Genomic DNA, 19810 nt, shown 5'->3' on the forward strand with positions numbered 1-19810 from the left:
CCGAGCTATTGTATTTCAACAGCAGGCGGTGAGTCACTATCAGAATTCCCGAACAGTGACTGCGTCTGATTGGCTGTGTGATCAGATCCAACGTCGCTGCCCTGGAGGTGGTAAGCCAATCAGAACGCAGCCTGGAAGTCACACCAGCACTGGTCGGCTTGGAGCCCCGTGTGTAAAGCTGACCACACAGGTTACAATCTGGTTGTACAATCACCATAGAGATGCCAGAAGCAGTGTACCGCAAGGGCCTGACTGCCAGAGGCACGATGGGATTTGTAGTTAGAGCACAGCTGGAGGGCCGGGGTTAACGACCCGTGGTCTAAATACAAGAGCTGTGTATTTTTTTTTTATTGAATCTTGACAAGCTTTGTGTATTTCTTCCAGATCTGTGCAAACTTAGAGCGTCCCGTAATATAGACCGGTCACTGCCGCTCTCTCTCCTTGTGATTGGTCTTGCCTCCACCCCCTCCTGTACTAAAGACCAATTACTGCTGCTCTCTCTCCTTGTGCGGGGTGACTGGTCTTGTCTCCGCCCCTTCCTGTAGTTACTACTGGACAGCTCTCACAGCTATGTACAGCACAGTGTATATGCACTGATCTACCTGGCCACAATCAGCCGTGCAGATCGACAGATAGCAATGCACTGGACAGCAGACAGGCTGCAACTTCCTGTTGTAGGGTGACAACACTTTGTATGTTTCCCTGTTGTTCTGCTGCGTTGTCACCCGGGCTTCTGATGGAGACTATAAGCGGCCGTTCCAGCATACGTTACACAGGCATGGCCCACTGTTGTCACCATCAGGACACCCACCCTTAGTCCTGTAATACAGCTATAACTGGCGTGCATACAGACAGGAAGTGAGATCAGCAGCACTGAGATGCAACATTTTATTTGAAGATTCCATTGGTTTGTAATGCTTTAGAATCATTGCATTGGACATGGCAGTGAGTGTGGGGATCAGGGGCCCATTTCCCACCTGGGCTGGCACTTAGGGGTCCCACTCCCAGGGACCTCACCTCTTTCCCATCAGTGTGAGCTCATTTCCCCATTGCTATGAATCACCCCTCCTCCTCCCCAGTGATCTGTGAATGCTTAGAGGAGGTTGTAGCAATCCCCGCCTCTCGCTGGCGCGACGTCAGCTCATTAACATGCACTCCGAAAAGAAGGGGGGCCGCGACCCGGCCAATGGCTGCTCCCACCTCGCGTAGTCTTGCATTTGCATATGACTGACATTCCTGTGCCAGCCAATGGGAAGGCGGAGCGCGTGAGAGGCCTGATTTGCATGTGAATGACAGCCAATAGCCGGCCAGAGCGGTAAATGGGCATGCGTAGGGAGGGGAAGGGGGGTTAGTTTGGAGGTTTCCCCCGCTGTCTCCCCCCACAGCTCCGCTCTCCGCTCAGAGGGGGACAGTGAATGGTGACTGGTAGCATGTTCCAGGCCGGAGAGAGGGAGAGCCGGGCTCTGAGCAGCTGACAGGGAGGGGGAGAGACGTACTGACGGAGCTGGGGATTCCAGACTGGCTGAGCACGACTGTGTGTACCCGGGGTGCCTCAGAGGTACCTACTGACCTGGGACCATAGTGAGTGGCCCCTACCTCCCCTGAGGATACAGGTACCCACCTACCGATCTGGGAGCTCCCTGAGGACACAGGTACCCCCACCTGCCTGCCCTGAGGACACAGGTACCTACCGACCTGGCAGCATAGTGAGTGGCACCTACCTGCCCTGGAGACACTGACACGTACTACGTTGGCTCCCAACTACCTGGCGACATAAACGCAGACACCTACCTTCTGAGGGACACCTGCCTGGGACCATAAACAGAGACACCTACCTGCCTGGGATCACACTGCGTGGCACCTGCCCACCCCTGCGTTGGATCACACACTGGAGGAAGTTTGCTAAGAACCACCATCAGGGACACCTACCTGTACTGCGTGCACAAGTTGACACTTGCCTTGTCCGCAAACACCAAGGGGCGCTTGGATTCACTTACCTGTCCTGGAACCATCTGGATGTACACTTGTATAGAGACCCCCCCTACTTACTGGGCCCGCTATAGGGAGGATCATACTCTGGTCAGGATCAGGGTGACCGCAGCCACTGCAAGATACTAAGGTCACACCTACCCATCCGGGGGTCTCCGTGGCCCCTGCTTAGGATTGGTCCAGGTAACTTCAGATGCCAGCCTAGTGCCAGGGTATCTTGGAGAAACGTGACCACCTACCTGCCGAGACCTTCTGGAAGTGACATTTACCTGTAGAGAGAACCTGAACCTACAATGGGACAGTGACACCCTCCTGCATATGATGACCTGAGATTGGAGCGTGTCACCTGACGCCGGTGTGCAGTAGGGGGAGGGAGGGGGGATGCCCAGCGATGCCACTGATTGGTAAAGGTGGCAGCGTGTCCTCCTCTCCTCTGCGGCTCTTACTAGCGTTTGTTGTTGTTTTCATGCCCCGCCCCTTCGGGTGTCTGAGGGAAGGACACCAAGGGCTCTGCCAGCTCCCGTGAACTCTGCGAGGTGCGCACACTCCCTCTTTCACAGCCGTCAGATTTTTGGACACGTGCCCGGTGACCCCCCTCTGCAGCTGCGGTGTACAGCCCAAGTATTGGAGAGCGGGATATGGGAAGCCTGGCACGGCGTGAGGTTCCAGCGGCAGAGAACAGGGTGCTGTGACCTACCTGTTCCCAGGATGCACTCCTCCGAGCGGCCGTCCCCTCCCCGCAGCCTCAGCATGTTCGGTTAGTGTTCATTCTACGTGATGTGTGTTACCTTCCCTGTACCCAAATCTATGCCAAGCACGGGGATTGGCACCCTGCAGCTGCCCAGCTGTGGTAGGACAAGTCTCAGCGTGCGCTGCCATAGAGAGGCCGTTGGTGCAAGCTGGGTCTTGTAGTCCCACCACAGCCAGGCGGGCACAGGTTGCCATCCTTTGCCTGGCACAATTTCTAGCTGTACTATGATGCTTCGCACACTGGGACTTGTAGTCTCACCACAGCCAGGTGGGCACAGGTTGCCATCCTTTGCCTGGCACAATTTCTAGCTGTACTATGATGCTTCGCACACTGGGACTTGTAGTCTCACCACAGCCAGGCGGGCACAGGTTACCATCCTTTGCCTGGCACAATTTCTGGGTGTACTATGATCTATTGTTTACACATCAATGCCTGCTGGAACTTGTAGTTCACCCCTGGCACATTACTATGCTGGGTGGGGTTTGATTGTATAGAAGACCACCTCCCCTGTGCTACAGATGCACACTGGGATTTGTAGTCCCACCACAGCCGAGCGGGCACAGGTTGCCATCCTTTGCCTGGCACAATTTCTACCCTTTTATGTACTGTTTACACACTTCAGTGCCTGCTGGAACTTGTAGTTCCCAATAGCCTGGCTGGCACATCACCACCCCTCCCCCCCCGTCACAATTACTGTACCCAAATCTATGCCAACCACAGTGATTGGCTCCCTGCAGCTGCCCAGCTGTGGTAGGGCGAGTCTTAGCGCACGGTGCCATAGGGAGGCCGTTGGTGCAAGCTTGGTCTTGTAGTCCCACCACAGCCTCGGGGTGAACTTGTAGTTCACCACTGGCACATTCCTATACTGGGTGTGGTTTGATTGTATAAAAGCCCCCCCCCTCCCCCTCCCACACACACACCCCCCGTGCTACAGTTGCACACTGAGACTTGTAGTTCCACCACAGGTCTGCGTAACCCTTGTCCTACAGAGGTTGCCCGTTTTTTAGATGTCCTCCGCGGGCGCGCTCTTTGTGGGTATGTGGCCCCCGGTAGTTGGCGCACACGATGCTGAGGATCTGGGTCACAGAAGCCGGAGTTGTTATGTGTGTATGAGCTCCAGAGAGTGAGTGGGAGGACTCTGGTTCATGCACCAGCCTCCCCCGCACCTCCCTGCTCCCTATCGCTCCCATCCCTGGTCCAGCCCCTGGTTGTAAATGATTTAGTCAGTCGTGCATCAGCAGGGGGCCGAGCCACGAGCACAACTGCATGACGTACCCGCAGCCTGGCTGGCTGTTCCGGGCTTGACTCGAGGCGGCGCGGCTGACATACAAACATGTTGTCATGTAGTTCCGTGTTACCTGCAGTAATGTTGTGGCCACCCGTGCCGTGATGATTTACTAAGAACCGTAACCCCTGGAAGCCAATCCGATCGCATGTATTTCTATAGAGTTTATACATCACATTATATACCATACTTTCACAACTGGCCCTGCCGCCGAAGAGCTTACAATCTAAGGCCCCTGCTCACATACTAGGGCCACAGTACAGTAACAGCATGGATAGGGGAATTACCTCTCCCCGTATTCTGAGAGCAGCAGGGGTGTCGCTGGCAGAATACCTGAACACTGATTGGCTGCAGTCCCTGTTCGGCTGTTATTTATCAGATCAGCTCCTTCGACTAAAGTGTGGGTACGGGGTCCTGTAGGGGCCACACGCTGGTTGAATTTCAGCTTTAGACCGGAGCCAATTAACCGACCGGCATGTCTTTGCTGTATGAGAGGAAGCCCATGCAAGCATAGGGAGGATATGCATGCTACAGGCAGATAGTGTCCTGGTTGGGATTTGAACCGAGGAACCCAGTGCTGCAAAGTGCTAACTCAGGGCACTCCAGCTGTGATAAAACTACAAATGTTATCATGCCTTTGGGTTGTCATGTCTCTAACGGTCAGCCTTGCATTGGCTCATGGGATGTGTAGTCCCACAACAGCTGGAGGGCCGAGGTTGCCTACTCCTGTTCTAACCATTAGTATACATGATTTATATATTGCCAGCAGTTTGTGCAAAATAAGGGGAGACATTACAATATGGAGGGCCCTGATCTGCAGAGCTTGCAATCTAAAGGTGGGGCTGTGAGGGATGAGCTGATGGAGGAAGTAAAAGTACATTTATTATAGGCTAAGCTTCTCTGGATGGATGGAGGCCAGTGGAGGGATTGGCACAGAGAGGGGCAGGGGCTGGAAGCCAGTGGAGGGATTGGCACAGAGAGGGGCAGGGGATGGAAGCCCGGGGAGGGATTGGCAGAGAGGGGCGAGGGATAGAAACCAGTGGAGGGATTGGCACAGAGAGGGGCAGGGGCTGGAAGCCCGTGGAGGGATTGGCACAGAGAGGGGCAGGGGCTGGAAGCCCGTGGAGGGATTGGCACAGAGAGGGGCAGGGGCTGGAAGCCCGTGGAGGGATTGGCACAGAGAGGGGCAGGGGATGGAAGCCAGTGGAAGGATTGGCACAGAGGGGCGGGGGATGGAAGCCAGTGGAAGGATTGGCACAGGGGCAGGCGATGGAAGGATTGGCACAGAGGGGCGAGGTTTGGGAACCAGTGGAGGGATTGGCAGAGAGGGGCGAGGGATAGAAACCAGTGGAGGGATTGGCACAGAGAGGGGCAGGGAATGGAAGCCAGTGGAGGGATTGGCAGAGAGGGGCGAGGGATAGAAACCAGTGGAGGGATTGGCAGAGAGGGGCGAGGGATAGAAACCAGTGGAGGGATTGGCAGAGAGGGGCGAGGGATAGAAACCAGTGGAGGGATTGGCAGAGAGGGGCGAGGGATAGAAACCAGTGGAGGGATTGGCAGAGAGGGGCGAGGGATAGAAACCAGTGGAGGGATTGGCAGAGAGGGGCGAGGGATAGAAACCAGTGGAGGGATTGGCAGAGAGGGGCGAGGGATAGAAACCAGTGGAGGGATTGGCACAGAGGGGGGGAGGGGATGGAAGCCAGTGGAGGGATTGGCAGAGAGGGGCAAGGGATGGGAACCAGTGGAGGGATTGGCACAGAGAGGGGTAGGGGATGGAAGCCAGTGGAGGGATTGGCAGAGAGGGGCGAGGAGTTGGCACAGAGGGGCGGGGGATGGAAGCCAGTGGAAGGATTGGCACAGGGGCAGGGGATGGAAGGATTGGCACAGAGGGGCGATGGTTGGGAACCAGGGGAGGGATTGGCACAGAGGGGGGGGGGATGGAAGCCAGTGGAAGGATAGGGGCAGGGGATGGAAGGATTGGCACAGAGGGGCGATGGTTGGGAACCAGTGGAGGGATTGGCAGAGAGGGGCGAGGGATGGAAGCCAGTGGAGGGATTGGCACAGAGAGGGGCAGGGGATGGAAGCCAGTAGAGGGATTGCCAGAGAGGGGCGGGGGATGGAAAACATTGGAGGGATGGGTACAGAGAGGGGCAGAGGATGGAAGCTTGGGGGAGCATGTAACCCTCTCTCTTTACACCCAGGTGCAGTGCCTAAGTGGCCAATTGCCATTTTCCAGCTTTAAACAACTCCTGCACTTTGCCTCTGTGCAGGTTTCCTGTAATAAAGACCGCTCACTGCTGCTCTTTCCCCTTCTGCAGGGTGACTGGTCTTGTCTCCGACCCCTCCTGTAATAAGGGCCGCTCACTGCTGCTCTCGCTCCTTGTGCAGGGTGACTGGTCTTGTCTCCGACCCCTCCTGTAATAAGGGCCGCTCACTGCTGCTCTCGCTCCTTGTGCAGGGTGACTGGTCTTGTCTCCGACCCCTCCTGTAATAAGGGCCGCTCACTGCTGCTCTCGCTCCTTGTGCAGGGTGACTGGTCTTGTCTCCGACCCCTCCTGTAATAAGGGCCGCTCACTGCTGCTCTCGCTCCTTGTGCAGGGTGACTGGTCTTGTCTCCGCCCCTCCTGTATTTTTCTCTGGAATATATTTAAATTAAGGTTTTTGTGCCCATAGTTCAGCTTTGAATTAGCTTGACAGTCAAACAACCATCAGCTTTGATATGTCAGCACAGGTTTAGTCACCCAATACAATGTACAAGGCTCTGTGTGGTTATTGTTACTCCATGGGACTTGTAGGTAATGAGAAGCCTCGGGTATGAAGCCTTTCATCTACTACCCCCCCACACTATATAATATCGGGCTCTCCTCGGCTGGAGGTGGATGGGGCATCGTGCCCGGTCTGATGTCAGTCAGTGAGTTGGCACAGATCGTTGCAGACAGCTTGTGTGCGCTGCTGTCATCTCATGTCAGCAGTGCCGGTGCTACAGACTCCACACAGGCTTGGCAGCGTGTTGTGTGGTAGATGCATCACTCAGATGTTTAATGAAAAGCTCGGGCGATTCTGTTTACTTGGGCCGCGTTTCAGGTATATCCCTTCACTGCGCAGATACGTGAGGAGACCTCAGGCAACGTATGCAAATATTCCTCCTCCAAACAACAAACCGACACCTCTGCCTTCCTTGTACTTTGTATTCTAGGGAAGTCATCACTGCCAAGGTGTCACCGATGCTACAGACAACCACCAGCATGCGAGTCTGCAGCAGGGGTGGCCCTCCAGCTCTCGTGGAACTACAACTCCCATGAGGCCATGCAAGACTGACCGTTACAGGCATGACGCCTAGAGGCACGTTGGGATTTGTGGTTAAAGCACAGAGGGCCGGAGCTTCCCACCCCTGATCTAGAGGGTGGACAATGTCGGGCCGATGTCAGACGGCCCAGACCATTTGCCAGGAACAGGATCTGTAAAGAGGTTGCTGGTCTGTCCCTTCCTACAGGAGCCAGATCTATTGAGAAAACTTCCAACAGTTAGGCGACCTGGCTCCTGAGATTTGCCCAGCCCTGGTCTATGGGAATACAAAACCTGCCTGAGGCAGGCCAAAATGGAGGCCAGGAGGTCAAAAACAAGCCAAATACACCTCTCAATACATTTTGTATGATCTCAGAATGTCAGACTAAAGTCATTGAGCCAATCCCAAAGCCCAGCAACACCGGCCCAGTGGGCATTTTATTTAAGAATAAAAAAATTATGCCGCGGCGGTGAGCGGACATCTTCGCCCGGTCTTCTGGGTTGAGATTAGTCATGCACCAATATCGGTCCCGATACCGAGTGTTTGTGGGAGTACTCGCCCAAATGGTCCGATACTTACCTCCGATACCGGAACTTCCGGCCAGAAGGAGATCTCCCTCTGACCGGCAGTCCCAAGGGAGCCGGCTTCCTTTACAATCAGGAAGCTGGGAGGTGGGTTATGACCCGCCTCCCGGCTTCCTGATTGTTAAGGAAGCCAGGCTACCTGGGAAAAAGTGAGGACGGCTTCCTAGCCAATCAGGAAGCCGGGAGGCGAATCATGACGTTCCGCCCGGCTTCCTAATTGGCTAGGAAGCTGGCTTCACATGTTGCGAAGCAGCCTGGCTTCCTAACCAATCCGGAATTTGGGCGGCACATAAGGAAGGCAGGCTGCCGAGGAACAAGTGAAGCCGGCTTCTTGATTGGCTAGCAAGCCGGCTTCACATTTTGCTAAGCATCCTGGCTTCCTGACCAATCAGGAAGCTGGACCGCACCTCATGACACTGCCCGGCTTCCTGATTGGTCAGGAAGCCAGGCAGCCTCTGAAGCTGTGTTCTTTCACTAGAACACCGGCTTCACAGGCAATCGGAAAGCCGGGAGACGGGTCATGATCCGCCGCCCAACTTCCTGATAATCGGGGCACAACGCACCGCTACGCTGTATCGGCGAGTACCGGAAAAAAAAATCGGTACACGATGCCAAAAAACTGTTATCGGTGCATCCCTAGTTGAGATCTTCCGCCGTCTTCAATGGTCGTGCTGGGATGATGCAACTGGAGTTCATTCGTCTCGGCAGATGCTGAAATTGTACGGTGAGCTGCACATGCACAGCGCAGTGTACATTGTGAATAAGAAGGCAAACAGACAGGTACGGCTCCTTTTATTCCAGAAGACTAGTGAAGGAATTAAAGCACCACACCAGCTAAAATAGTCCAGATACAACTTTACTCTATCAGGGTCAGGAGGACATTCAGGAAGTGTCCAACATGCTTCAGGGGTCCAAAACTCGGCCCCTTCATCAGGGCTTGATGAGAGAGATCATGTATATGGACTGCGATCCCTGCAGCTTGCAAGTTGTATTATGTTGTGATGGGAGTTTATCAGCAGCTGCTTTGGCTGGCTATTGATGGTTATACGTCTGGAGGTTCTGCTTTTTATTTACAAGGACCCTTCACATACTTCTTCCCCTGGTGGCATGGCATCTCTTCTCCGTCTGGCCCTCTCACCCCTCCCTCCGCCCCTCTCCTCCTCCTCTCGTCTCCTCCTCTCGTCTGTCTTCGCTCTCATTGTATCAGTGGCTACTCTGAGCTTTTTACGAAAGGTCACAGCCAGTCTGTAAAAACAGGAACATGAACAAAGGAGACCTTCCTGAGTGTGCGTACAGACTGAGCCGTGACCTCCCTGCTCACACCAGCACAACACCAGCTTGCAATTGATGCAATGGGCTCTTCTATATGGAAAGTAACGGTCTGACGAATCAGGGGTTTTGTTTCTTTTTGTGGCTTAAACGGCAAAGCTGCTGGAAATAACTCTTCTTTACGTTCGCTGCCTCCTGAGGCTTTGTGTTTTATTAGGGCCGGTCTTTTATACTGTAGTCTGCCGAAATAAGCATTTATTGGGAAAGCGGCATTTGGTTGCTTCCTGCTGCCATCTCGGCGTAGGAAACATTTAATCTGGTAAATTAGAGCTTCAGGGAATTCCATGAAAACACCCCTTTTAGTGGAGCTCCACCACACTGCAAGAGTCTAGGGCAAGGGTAAACTCCAGCTGTGGTGGAACTACAAATCCCATGAGGCATTGCAAGATTCTCACAGCCACAGATATGACTCCCGGAGAGAGATGCATCATGGGATTTGTAGTTTCATCACAGCTGGCAGGCCGGAGTTTGGCTACCCCTGGTCTGGGGGTAGAGGAATAAGGTGCAATACCTGCCCCATTCCTTGCTCCGGCATGCTCCTTCCATCGGTGTGACCAGCCCCATGAAGCCCACTTCTCTAAGATACGTAATCAAGTACAATGCAGGACCAACAGCCCTGCATTGTACATGGGGACGGCGAGGCCCACAGCTGGGTGCATCAGGGAGTATAGGGGAGCGCTGAATCCTGCCGGAGGTATTGCAGCTTATTCCTCCACACCAAGACTTAAGCCCCCCACCGGGGCCACTGCAGAGGTAGTTCTTGTGAAATGTTAAGAGTTTATCTTTAACTTCCTGTTTGAGATGACAACGAGCTGCCTCTGCTGCACCAAAATCCAACAGCGTTATTGGCTCTGCCCAGTTCTTCCCTACTGGACTACAGAACACCTCTTTGTTTTCATCCTGCACTCCCTCCCACATAAGCTGCCATCTATTTGTCCCCGTATGCTGGTGCATGAACAATTCGACGTCCTGCTTGTGTAAAAATAACATTCTGCCATTGCTAACGCTGGTAAAACTCTTCATGGCATGTGAAGCAGCAGAGGGGGCAAGTAGCCAATAGCTTGTGTTGAAGGGGAGGGAGCATGAAGAATGTAAACAAGGAGGGGCTATGGATGAAGACATTCTGTAGTCCAGCAGGGGAGAACTGTGCAGGACTGACAACAGTGCTTGGGATTTAAATGCAGCAAATGTGCTGTGTAGTCAGCCCAAACAGGAAGTTAGTAGCTCGCTGGATTTTTAGCCGATCAACGGGTATTACTCTGTACTTGCAGCAATAGATATTGAGCATTTTTCACTATGACGGTACTGAGGACCTGTATTATGCGAAGAACAAATCACAGTGTCTACTACCTTACCATCAGTCCTTCCCAGCATATACTTTTTACTTTAATCAGGTGCCGGCAACCTTGGCACTCCAGCTGTGCTAAAACTACAAACCCCTTCATGCCCATGGCGGTCAGTCTAGCAATGCCTCATGGGATTTGTAGTTTCACCACAACTGGAGTGCCAAGGTTGCCTAACCTCGACTTCAACCTGTCGGCCATTAAAGGGGAAGTAAGCCTTGAAAACACAAATTTGCCCTCTGGTAGGAGATGCCGGGAGGGAGATTTATCAAGATCTGGTGCAGCTGTGCATGGCAACCAATCGGTTGCTCTCATTTTCAAATCTGAACTGAACAAACTGAAGAGAGAAGCTGATTGGTTGACCTGGGCAACTGCTCCAGTTTTGATAAATTCCCCTCCGAGTCTCTTCTGACAAAGAAAGTTTACTTACCTGCTGGCAAACTTTTAAATTTATACGCTGACTGTAGCACAAGCGCAATGCAGTAAGATGCGGGGAATGGCGCAGGGTGCTGGTATATAATGTAACTCCAGTGCGTATGCATAGGAGTTGCAGCATCAGAGCCTGTCCAATGGGCAAAGCAAGAAAACAGCGGACCTGGAAGAAGGAGATAACATGGCATAGTCGGGGACTGAGTGGATGTGGGGACCACACATCGCTGGAGGACACCACGGCACATGCCCACTACTGTTCCGGCATGTCACAAATGCCAGGAATGGAGCTGGTTGCTGGGATGAGGTAACTCCAGTGCACATGATGCACAAGAGTTGCATCGTCAAAGCCTACCCAGTGGGTGAAACCAGAAGATGGTGGACCTGGAAGAAGCGGGAGATAACATGGCACTGTCAGGACGAGATGGAGGCAGGGAGCCTGGACCTCACATCACTGGAGGAGAACGCGGCTCATGCCCACTACTGTTCCGGCATGTCACAAATGCCAGGAATGGAGCTGGTTGCTGAGATGAGGTAACTCAAGTGCACATGCACAAGAGTTGCATCGTCAAAGCCTATGCAGTGGGCGAAACAAGATGACGGACCTGAAAGAAGAGGGAGATAATATGGCACTGTCAGAACGAGATGGAGGCAGGGAGCCTGGACCTCACATCCCTGGAGGAGACCGCGGCTCATGCCCAAGTAGAGCTGGACAACATGGCACGGTCAGGACAAAATGGATGCGTGGAGCCCTGTATCTTACATCACGGGAGGAGAGAACACTCAGAGGTAAGCATGTCATAATGTAGAAGTATGCCGTGTATACCTGCACCACATGGCATATGCTGGCCGCCCCCACCACCCTTTTACTTCTGCTTTATGGCCTGTCTAGGAGGAAGCACGAAAAGGTGCATTTATATCCGTTTGCCAGAAAAACCTCTTCTGCACCCCTGGTACTTCTCACTTAGGACACGGCTTCCCTAATTCTGTGATAAACGATACGAGCGAGCTTGTGATTAGACACAGCCGCATTTCATCTCTCATTACATGAAATGGATAACTAAAACCAATGTGTGCAATCGAAGCGCCGTGTATAGTTGTATTCTGCAAAGTTTAGGAAGGACTGGTTACATATTCGATAGGAAAGTTAAAGAAAAACTCGTGTGGTTTGGTGGAAGCACCTTTGTTACCTGTTTTACTGTTTACTCATTGGTTGATGTGACCGTCCAAGTCTTCCATGCTTGCTGTTGTATGAGATCCATGGGTTATCCCTCTGATGTAAAGCTGGCCATAGACTGAATGAGCCGGACTCTTGTATTCTGACAGCGGCACTCACTCTTCAGCCGACAATTGTCAGAGCAGCTCCAAAAAAAATCAATCTTTGCAAAGCTAGGGGTGCCGATGGGGCCACGCACTGCTGGAATGTTGGCCCAGTCAGCCGATCTTGTGAATGTCCCTGCTGAGCAACTACTGAGATGAAAACTTTCTATGTAGTATTTGTACATTTATATTGTATATAAAATAACGTAAACAGTAAATTCCCTTCAGAAGTGCCAACTTGTACAAGCTGAGGCTGTATAAATAAATGTGCTATAATGGGTTATTCTGTAAGTCGCACGGATATAAAAGAGGTATGCTGGCCATAGATTACATGATTTCCGGACGATTCCTGCCACATGGGCACAAATCCATGCAGAGGGTGGCCCTGCAAACACCTCCCAGTTTAACCATCACCCTCACTGTAAGGGTTAACTGCTCGTTAATGTCTGAGGGGACGTGTAAAGCGCCTTTACTTCCCCAATCCTTGCTCCTCCAGCTGCCGGCATTCAATTCTCTCCCCTCCGCTCTAGCTATTGGAATTTCCTAAAGCGTCCTTATGTTTAATGCAGGACTATGGGTACTGCATTAGACTTGATGATGTCAGCGGAGGGGCTACAGGGTCAGGTAAGTAAAAATCCTTTACACATGTCCCCTAGACATTTAACCCTTGCAAAGTGGGGCTATTCCTGGAGAGAGCCTGCCCTTTCCATCATGTAGTAGCTGTTTAGTTATTGCCTATTGCATATCTAGAATTTTAGTATTTTTATACTAATAATACACACTTTTTTTTAAATTCTTTTTAGTATGGACGAACGTGGAGCCGAGGTCTGTGGCGGTCTTTCCTTGGCACTCTCTGGTTCCTTTTTTGGCACCAAGTCAGCCTGACTCTTCCGTCCAGCCCAGCGAGGGTCAGCAGCCTGTCAATCACCCAGGGGCAGCCAACCAAGGCAAAGGTAAGTCCCGTTTTATACTGCGGTGACATCAATGTATATTACGTGAACAGCTGACTTTAAACATTGTGCATATTCTTGTTCATCAGAACCCCCTGAATCTGCATCGGTGGCACACGAGCCTGTGCCCACGACAAGCAATGAGGATGAGCGTTGTGGAGTGGCTCGCGCTGAAACTGTGCCATCCCTCCCCAACGAGGAGCCTCCCAGAAAGTCACAGCACCAAGAGGGCCCCCCACAGGTCGCTACAGGGGACCGCAGGGTGGATAGCGAGACGGAAAGCGACCATGATGATGCGTAAGTTGGATTACACTTTGTGGATTGTCTTTCTGCAGAGTGAGGTTTCCTTGCTGGCGGCACAGGTAATGCCAGCCCGCTTCTGTCCTCCATACTGAGCACAGTGCTGACAGTGCAGGCGTGACTCTTGAGTCCTCAGCACGCTGACTCTGTCTTTCTGCTTTTATTATGAGCAGTATTAGCTGGTGGGCAACACAAATCCTCAGATTCTAATTAAAACACGAACGGCACCGAGCATGAAACCGAACGTGTAACCGAGTCCTTGTCTGAGTGATACCCCCATAGCTCTCACAGTGCTACATATAGTTCAAGATGGTCATTTTTTATATTGTATTCATGAAATATTAAAGGAGATCTAAGGCACCAGCATCACATTATGTATGTGCAAGCATTGCATAATAAATAAAAAGGCTTTGTTGTCAAACTCGAAAATATATGCATGGGCCTCTTCTGCTGCTTCCGGATCGACTCCCACAATGCCTTGCACAACATCTCACATGTAGCTGGGTTCCAGGCTGTAGGAGAGGCTGGCAAAGTAAAAAGGTCGGCGGGGATGTGGGTGGGGCATTAGACAGGAGGGGAGGAGCTGTGAGGCAGCAGTGAAAGAAGCTGTGTACTATGATCAGTGCTTCTGTGTGATTTACAATGGGAGATATTAGGAAGACAGAATGAAATGTGACAAAGGCATGCGGGAAATGTGAATGTGGTTCTCAGCATCTATTAACCCTTTCGCTGCCATGCCCTCCGGAACATTTTTCAAATCAGCTGGCCAAGCCATTTTTGAATTTTCTGCAATTTTTTCCTATTGATTTATGATGGGGATTTAATGGACATTTAGAAATAGAGTGAGAAATGATAAATTGGCAGACTGATGCCAATATGACATTTTTGCTTTATGAATTTAGTGATGTAATGAAAAGTGAAAACTTTCTTCCTTTGGTTCATATTGTAAAAACTGCGAACATGTATGAGGCACCAGTAAAAGAAAACGCTCAACATAGATTTGAAATGTCAAAATAGGATTAAAAAGGAATGTCCGTGTACAGTATGTGCATCCTTTTATTTATTGCAAGGTTGGTGATCTTTTCAATACCACCTTAAGAAAAGTAATGAGGATTGCCTTCCGTTACTCATCATTTCAGCCAGTGTAGTCCCTTTCATGGGGACACTTACTAAGGCCATCATCAGGCTATACTATACCCCATGGTTATGCTATCCCCTTAGGCTTCATTCACACAGCTTAGAGCCGGCCCGTACAGATCCCTACGGCCGTATTTGGGCCGTTCCCGGGAAGGACAGGTGCTGCGCGTGATTGTACGCAGCAGCCTGTTCTTTCCAATGGGAGGACATGACTGTACGCTCACCCGAGCTGCACATCCGCATGGATGTCCGTATTCCGTCTGCGTCCGAACACGGACACCCGCTCGGGTGAGCGTACAGCGGCATACGGCCGCACCTTCCCATAGGGAAGGGCAGGCTGCTGCATACAATCACACGCAACACCTGTCATTCCCGGGAACGCACGCTGCACGGATCTGTACAGGCCAACTCTATGCTGTATGAATGAGGCCTTAGGGTATGGGTCTTGTCTAGGGCAACCGGTACTATGGCGTCGGTACAAATGGATGTGGCCCACCGTGTACCTTTTTTAGGCCAAGTCCTTTCTTATCATTGTACCTTTTTGTATTCTCTTTCAGTTTCTTTTCTATCGGGCCTTCTGAATTGTCACTCCAAGTGAATTGTGGGAAGCGCCGGACTCAGTCACTCAGCGCACTTCCGAAGGAAAGAGACTCGTCCTCTGAAAAGGATGGACGCAGCCCTAACAAGGTATGCTGGGAAGTCCTATAAAGCTGCAGCTGGTGCTCAAATTTTGCATCCCGGAGCACCAAAGCTTTTTATTTTTCGATGATTTTATCATAATATTTTTCTTTTTTTGCCGCAATTACTTAAGTGAGGTGTCTTTTGCTAATCAGTGGCTAGTCCGAAGCACCATTGCTAAACATACTTTGTATCAAGCTGCAGTTAAAACTAGCTTGTATTCAGTCAAAAGGAAGTTTTGCAGGAGCAGCATGTGCAGCTGCCGTCTACCGTGTCAGTTCAAATCTAACGTAACATGGCCATGGATTTTGGGGGGCAGGATGGATAGATAGCAATAGATATATTTTCTATGATTTTAACTTTTCATTTTCTGTGTTTTTTACTGATTTTATTTCCTTAACAGCGGGAAAAAGATCACATACGGCGTCCCATGAATGCCTTCATGATTTTCAGCAAACGTCACCGCGCCCTGGTGCATCAGCGCCATCCGAATCAGGACAATCGCACAGTCAGCAAGATCCTGGGCGAGTGGTGGTACGCCTTGGGGACCAAGGAGAAGCAAAAGTATCATGACTTGGCATTTCAGGTACTAGATGGGGGTGGTTTTCGAGGTGATGGGGTTTAGCAGAATGAGGAAACTAGTATATTCATGGAAAAAATGTTCACTTTAAGGTGAACCTCTTTTTTCTCCCATGTAGAGCAATGTCAGAGGTTCACTTGGCTCCTCTCTCCTCCCTAGCAGCATATACTCACCCTTTCTTTGTTCCCATGCCGCTGTGTCCTGCTGCAAGAACTGGGGAAAGATAAAGGGAGCACCAGGGGATCAAAAGAAAGGTGATTATATTCTGATGGGAGGGGCTTGCATAGGCAAAGTAAAGCTTCACTTTAAAGAGGAACTCCAGGATTTCCTGATGACCCGGGCTTAGTTGAAGTGTGTTGGCTAGTGTCATTCATCAGACTGAGGACATTTAGAGGCGGAAAAGAAGTGCTGTTGGGGAGAGCTCCGGATTCAAAGTAATTATTGCAATTAGGGATGCACCGATGCCGGTTTTTCGGTATTGAGTACCGATACTTTGCTTTCGGTACTCGTCGATACTGAGTAACGATACCGGTGCTTCCACTGCCATGGAACCAGCTTCGCGGGCAATCTGATTGCCTGAGAAGCTAGCTCCATATTGTCTAACCTGTCAATTGAGCTTTGCCGGGAAATCGGCTTCACAGCCAATCGGCATGGATCCGGCTTCCCATGCGATCAGGAAGCCAGGCAGCGAGAATGACCCAGCTTCCTGATTGGCCGGGAAGCCGACTCCATGCTGACTGGCTGGAACACTGGCTTCCCAGCCAATCAGCATTGAGCTGGCTGTTCGGCTGGCTCGATGCTGATTAGCCAGGAAGCCGGCTTCCCGGCCAATCAGCATGGAGCTGGCTTCCCAGGCAGTTGGAAAGCGGATCATTACCCGCTGCCTAGCTTCCCGATTGCACGGGAAACTGGCTTGATGTTCTCCTACGGCACTGCCGGTCAGAGGAAATCTGACCGGAAGTTCCCGTATCAAGAAGGTATCGGAGCATTTGGCCGAGTACTCGCCCAAATACTCGGTATCGGCACCAATACCGATACTAGTATCGGTGCATCCCTAATTGCAATAAAAGATAAAAGCTGCTTTTTTTTGTAATGTAGCTTTTAATTAGTGAGCTACAGGCGATTTTTGTGATCGGGAATAATAAGGTGTCATCGCCTCCTTTCATGTACCAGGTGAAAGAAGCACACTTCAAGGCTCACCCCGACTGGAAATGGTGTAATAAAGACCGCAAGAAGTCCAGTTCAGACGTGAAGCAGGTGATGCAGGGGCCCTGGGGGGTCCCCAAAGAGATGAGGGAAAGGAGTATGTCTGAGACTGGGACTGCGGCTGCCCCAGGAGGTAAGGAATGTCACAAGGCAGTGTGTCTTCCCGTATTCCCCAACTCCCTACAAGTACTGACAATTGTTTTGTAATGTAATTCAGTTATGTTTTAGATTTACTGTAAAGTTGTTTTTAAAAAATAATTGGGCAAATACTTCTGACTCCTATTTTTACAATAACACAAAGGTGTTCCCTGAATCTCTATGAAGTTGCTGGGACAAGAGCTGTAGTTTTTTTAATCTCACCTGCATCTCCACCTGTAGGTGAAAAGCAGAACTGCATCCCATCTATGATTGTGCACATGAATGGGTTAAACTTGTCTGTCAAGCCATGTCAGTGTGTAGAATATAAGGATAGGGGGTCCTGTTCTTTATGGTGGAAGGGTGACTGATTTTTAGAACCTACTTTAAACATTTTCATTTTATTTTTTTTAAATGATGCAAGTCCCTTAACCCCTTCATGACTGAGGCCTTTTTTCCATTTTTTGTACCCATGTTATATTCCACATTTTAGGCCTGAAAATTACTTAAAACCCCCCAACATTATATATTTTATGAATGCCAAGACCCTATAGAATAAAATGGTGGTAGTTGCAAATTTTTATGTTGCGCAATATTAGCGCAACTCCTTATTAAACCCCAATATTTAGTGAAAAATGTAATTAAATGCCCCAAAACACAACAAAATACCAATTTTTTTAATGAAATATAAAAGATGAGGTTACAACGAGTAAAACGATACCCAACATGCCCAGGTTACAAATTGCGTGCATCCGTAAAACTGCGATAAACCCCAGTACCCCAAAAAGTCCATAGAAGACGCTTTAAAAGCCCCCACAGGTCATCAATTTAGAGATACCCCAAAATACTGGCCCTAGAATTATTGCTCTCACTCCGGCGTGCGCGGCGATACCCAACATGTGTAGCGCGTTCGTCGTTTTCATACGTAGGCGCACCCGACGCGTGTTTACGTGGCGACGCGCGTGCTCGCGGGGGCGGGGGACTTTTAATTTTTTTTTAATTATTATTAGATTTATTTTATTTAAATTTCATTTTAAAAACTGTTTTTTTTTTTTTTTTTACTTTACTTTGACTGCTATCACATGGGGGGGCTTGCAAGCCCCCCCATGTAATAGCAGATGGTGGTGACAGGTCCTCTTTAAGGTGATGCTGGGGGTCCAAAAGACCCCCAGTGTCACCTTTACACTGGAAATAAGCTATTGAAGTGCAGATCGCACTTCAATAGCTTATAGCTGGGCTGCAGGAGCCCAGAACTGACAGCCCAGGGACCGGAAGTGATGCAATCTGCATCGCTCCCGGTCCCATAGAACGGGGAGGGGATCGATGAACGGAAGTTCGTCGACCTCCTCCCCAGCTCCCCGCGGACACAAAGATCGCCGGTCCCGGGCCCGTAGGAGGGGCAACGGAGCCCGGGAAGCACGGCGGGGGTGTCCGGCGGGGCGGCCCCTTCTTCGGGACGCAGAAGCGATCTGGTGACAGGTAAGTCGCCAGGATCGCTTCTGTTGTAAAGCCGACAGTCGGCTCTACATGTTTAAACAGAGTCCCGGCGACAAAAGTCACCGGGAGTCTGTTTAAACAGCCCTGATGCTGGCGACGTACACTGTACGTCAGTCACGAAGGGGTTAACTGGAATCTATTGACCAGAAATGTTATGCCTGAAAGAAGAATTCTTCCCCTTACTCATAATAACCAATCAGATTCCCTCTTTTTTTTTTTTTTTACACAGTTGGAGATCATATTAAAGAGTAACTGGCAACGTTCTCAGACACATTTTGAAAACTGCTAATCCAGTTTTTTTTTTTCCCCCTGTTGTCCAATCGGCATAGGCTCACCAATAAATTGTACGTAGTCCCAGATTCTACCTTCCAGAGTACGTAATTGATTCTTCTGCTTTCCTACAGCATCCTCAGACATTGCCCCTTCTGGACTGCTCCTGGAGTCTAAGCACGGGGCCCCCTCGTCTGTTCTGGCCTCAGGAGAGCGTTTGGTTCCCACTTCCAGCACCTCTGCGCAGGTCCCTCGTCCACGGGCATTCTCCCATAGCGCTGTGCAGAGCATAGAGCACAGAGATGACAGCCAGGCTCTGCAGGACCTCAAACAGGTACCCTCTTACAAAAAAAACATTTTTGTCACAGACCGGTTCTATTGTTGGGTTATTTGTGATATTTTTGCAGCAAGAATGGTAAAAAACATATATACCATATGGACAAAAGTTTGTGGGAGTGGATCATCACACCTATATGAGGGATGCTCATCCCATCCATCCCAAAACATGGGCATTAATATGAAGTTGGTCCCTCCTTTACAGGAAGGTTTTCCACAAGATCTTGGAATGTGCATTTGGGAACTTGGGCCCATTAGCCAAAAAGAACCAGGGCACCTTAAATGCACAACTTCGGAGAAAACAAATCCTAACCTTTTGGAGTGGCACTATTGTAAATCTTTGCTGTGTATAGAACTTGATGACTCAGGGACCTTAGACCCCTGCAGCGGAGGGGGGGGGGGGGG

At 50.6% G+C, this 19810-nt stretch overlaps 1 protein-coding gene across 1 annotated transcript in view; it reads left to right on the forward strand.

The window, feature by feature from the left end:
* CIC (capicua transcriptional repressor) overlaps window positions 1–19810 on the forward strand; it is a 131750-nt gene that overhangs the window by 87263 nt on the left and 24677 nt on the right. Inside the window, exons 3-8 of the mRNA XM_018554784.1 lie at window positions 13120–13269; window positions 13356–13563; window positions 15261–15390; window positions 15785–15967; window positions 17135–17300; window positions 19204–19403. Of these exons, the coding sequence (XP_018410286.1) occupies window positions 13120–13269; window positions 13356–13563; window positions 15261–15390; window positions 15785–15967; window positions 17135–17300; window positions 19204–19403 (1037 nt within the window). The remainder of the gene's footprint in view (window positions 1–13119; window positions 13270–13355; window positions 13564–15260; window positions 15391–15784; window positions 15968–17134; window positions 17301–19203; window positions 19404–19810) is intronic.

This window comes from Nanorana parkeri, unplaced genomic scaffold, assembly GCF_000935625.1.
Source record: "Nanorana parkeri isolate BGI_ZX_2015 unplaced genomic scaffold, ASM93562v1 scaffold173, whole genome shotgun sequence".
Taxonomy (NCBI): Eukaryota; Metazoa; Chordata; class Amphibia; order Anura; family Dicroglossidae; genus Nanorana; species Nanorana parkeri.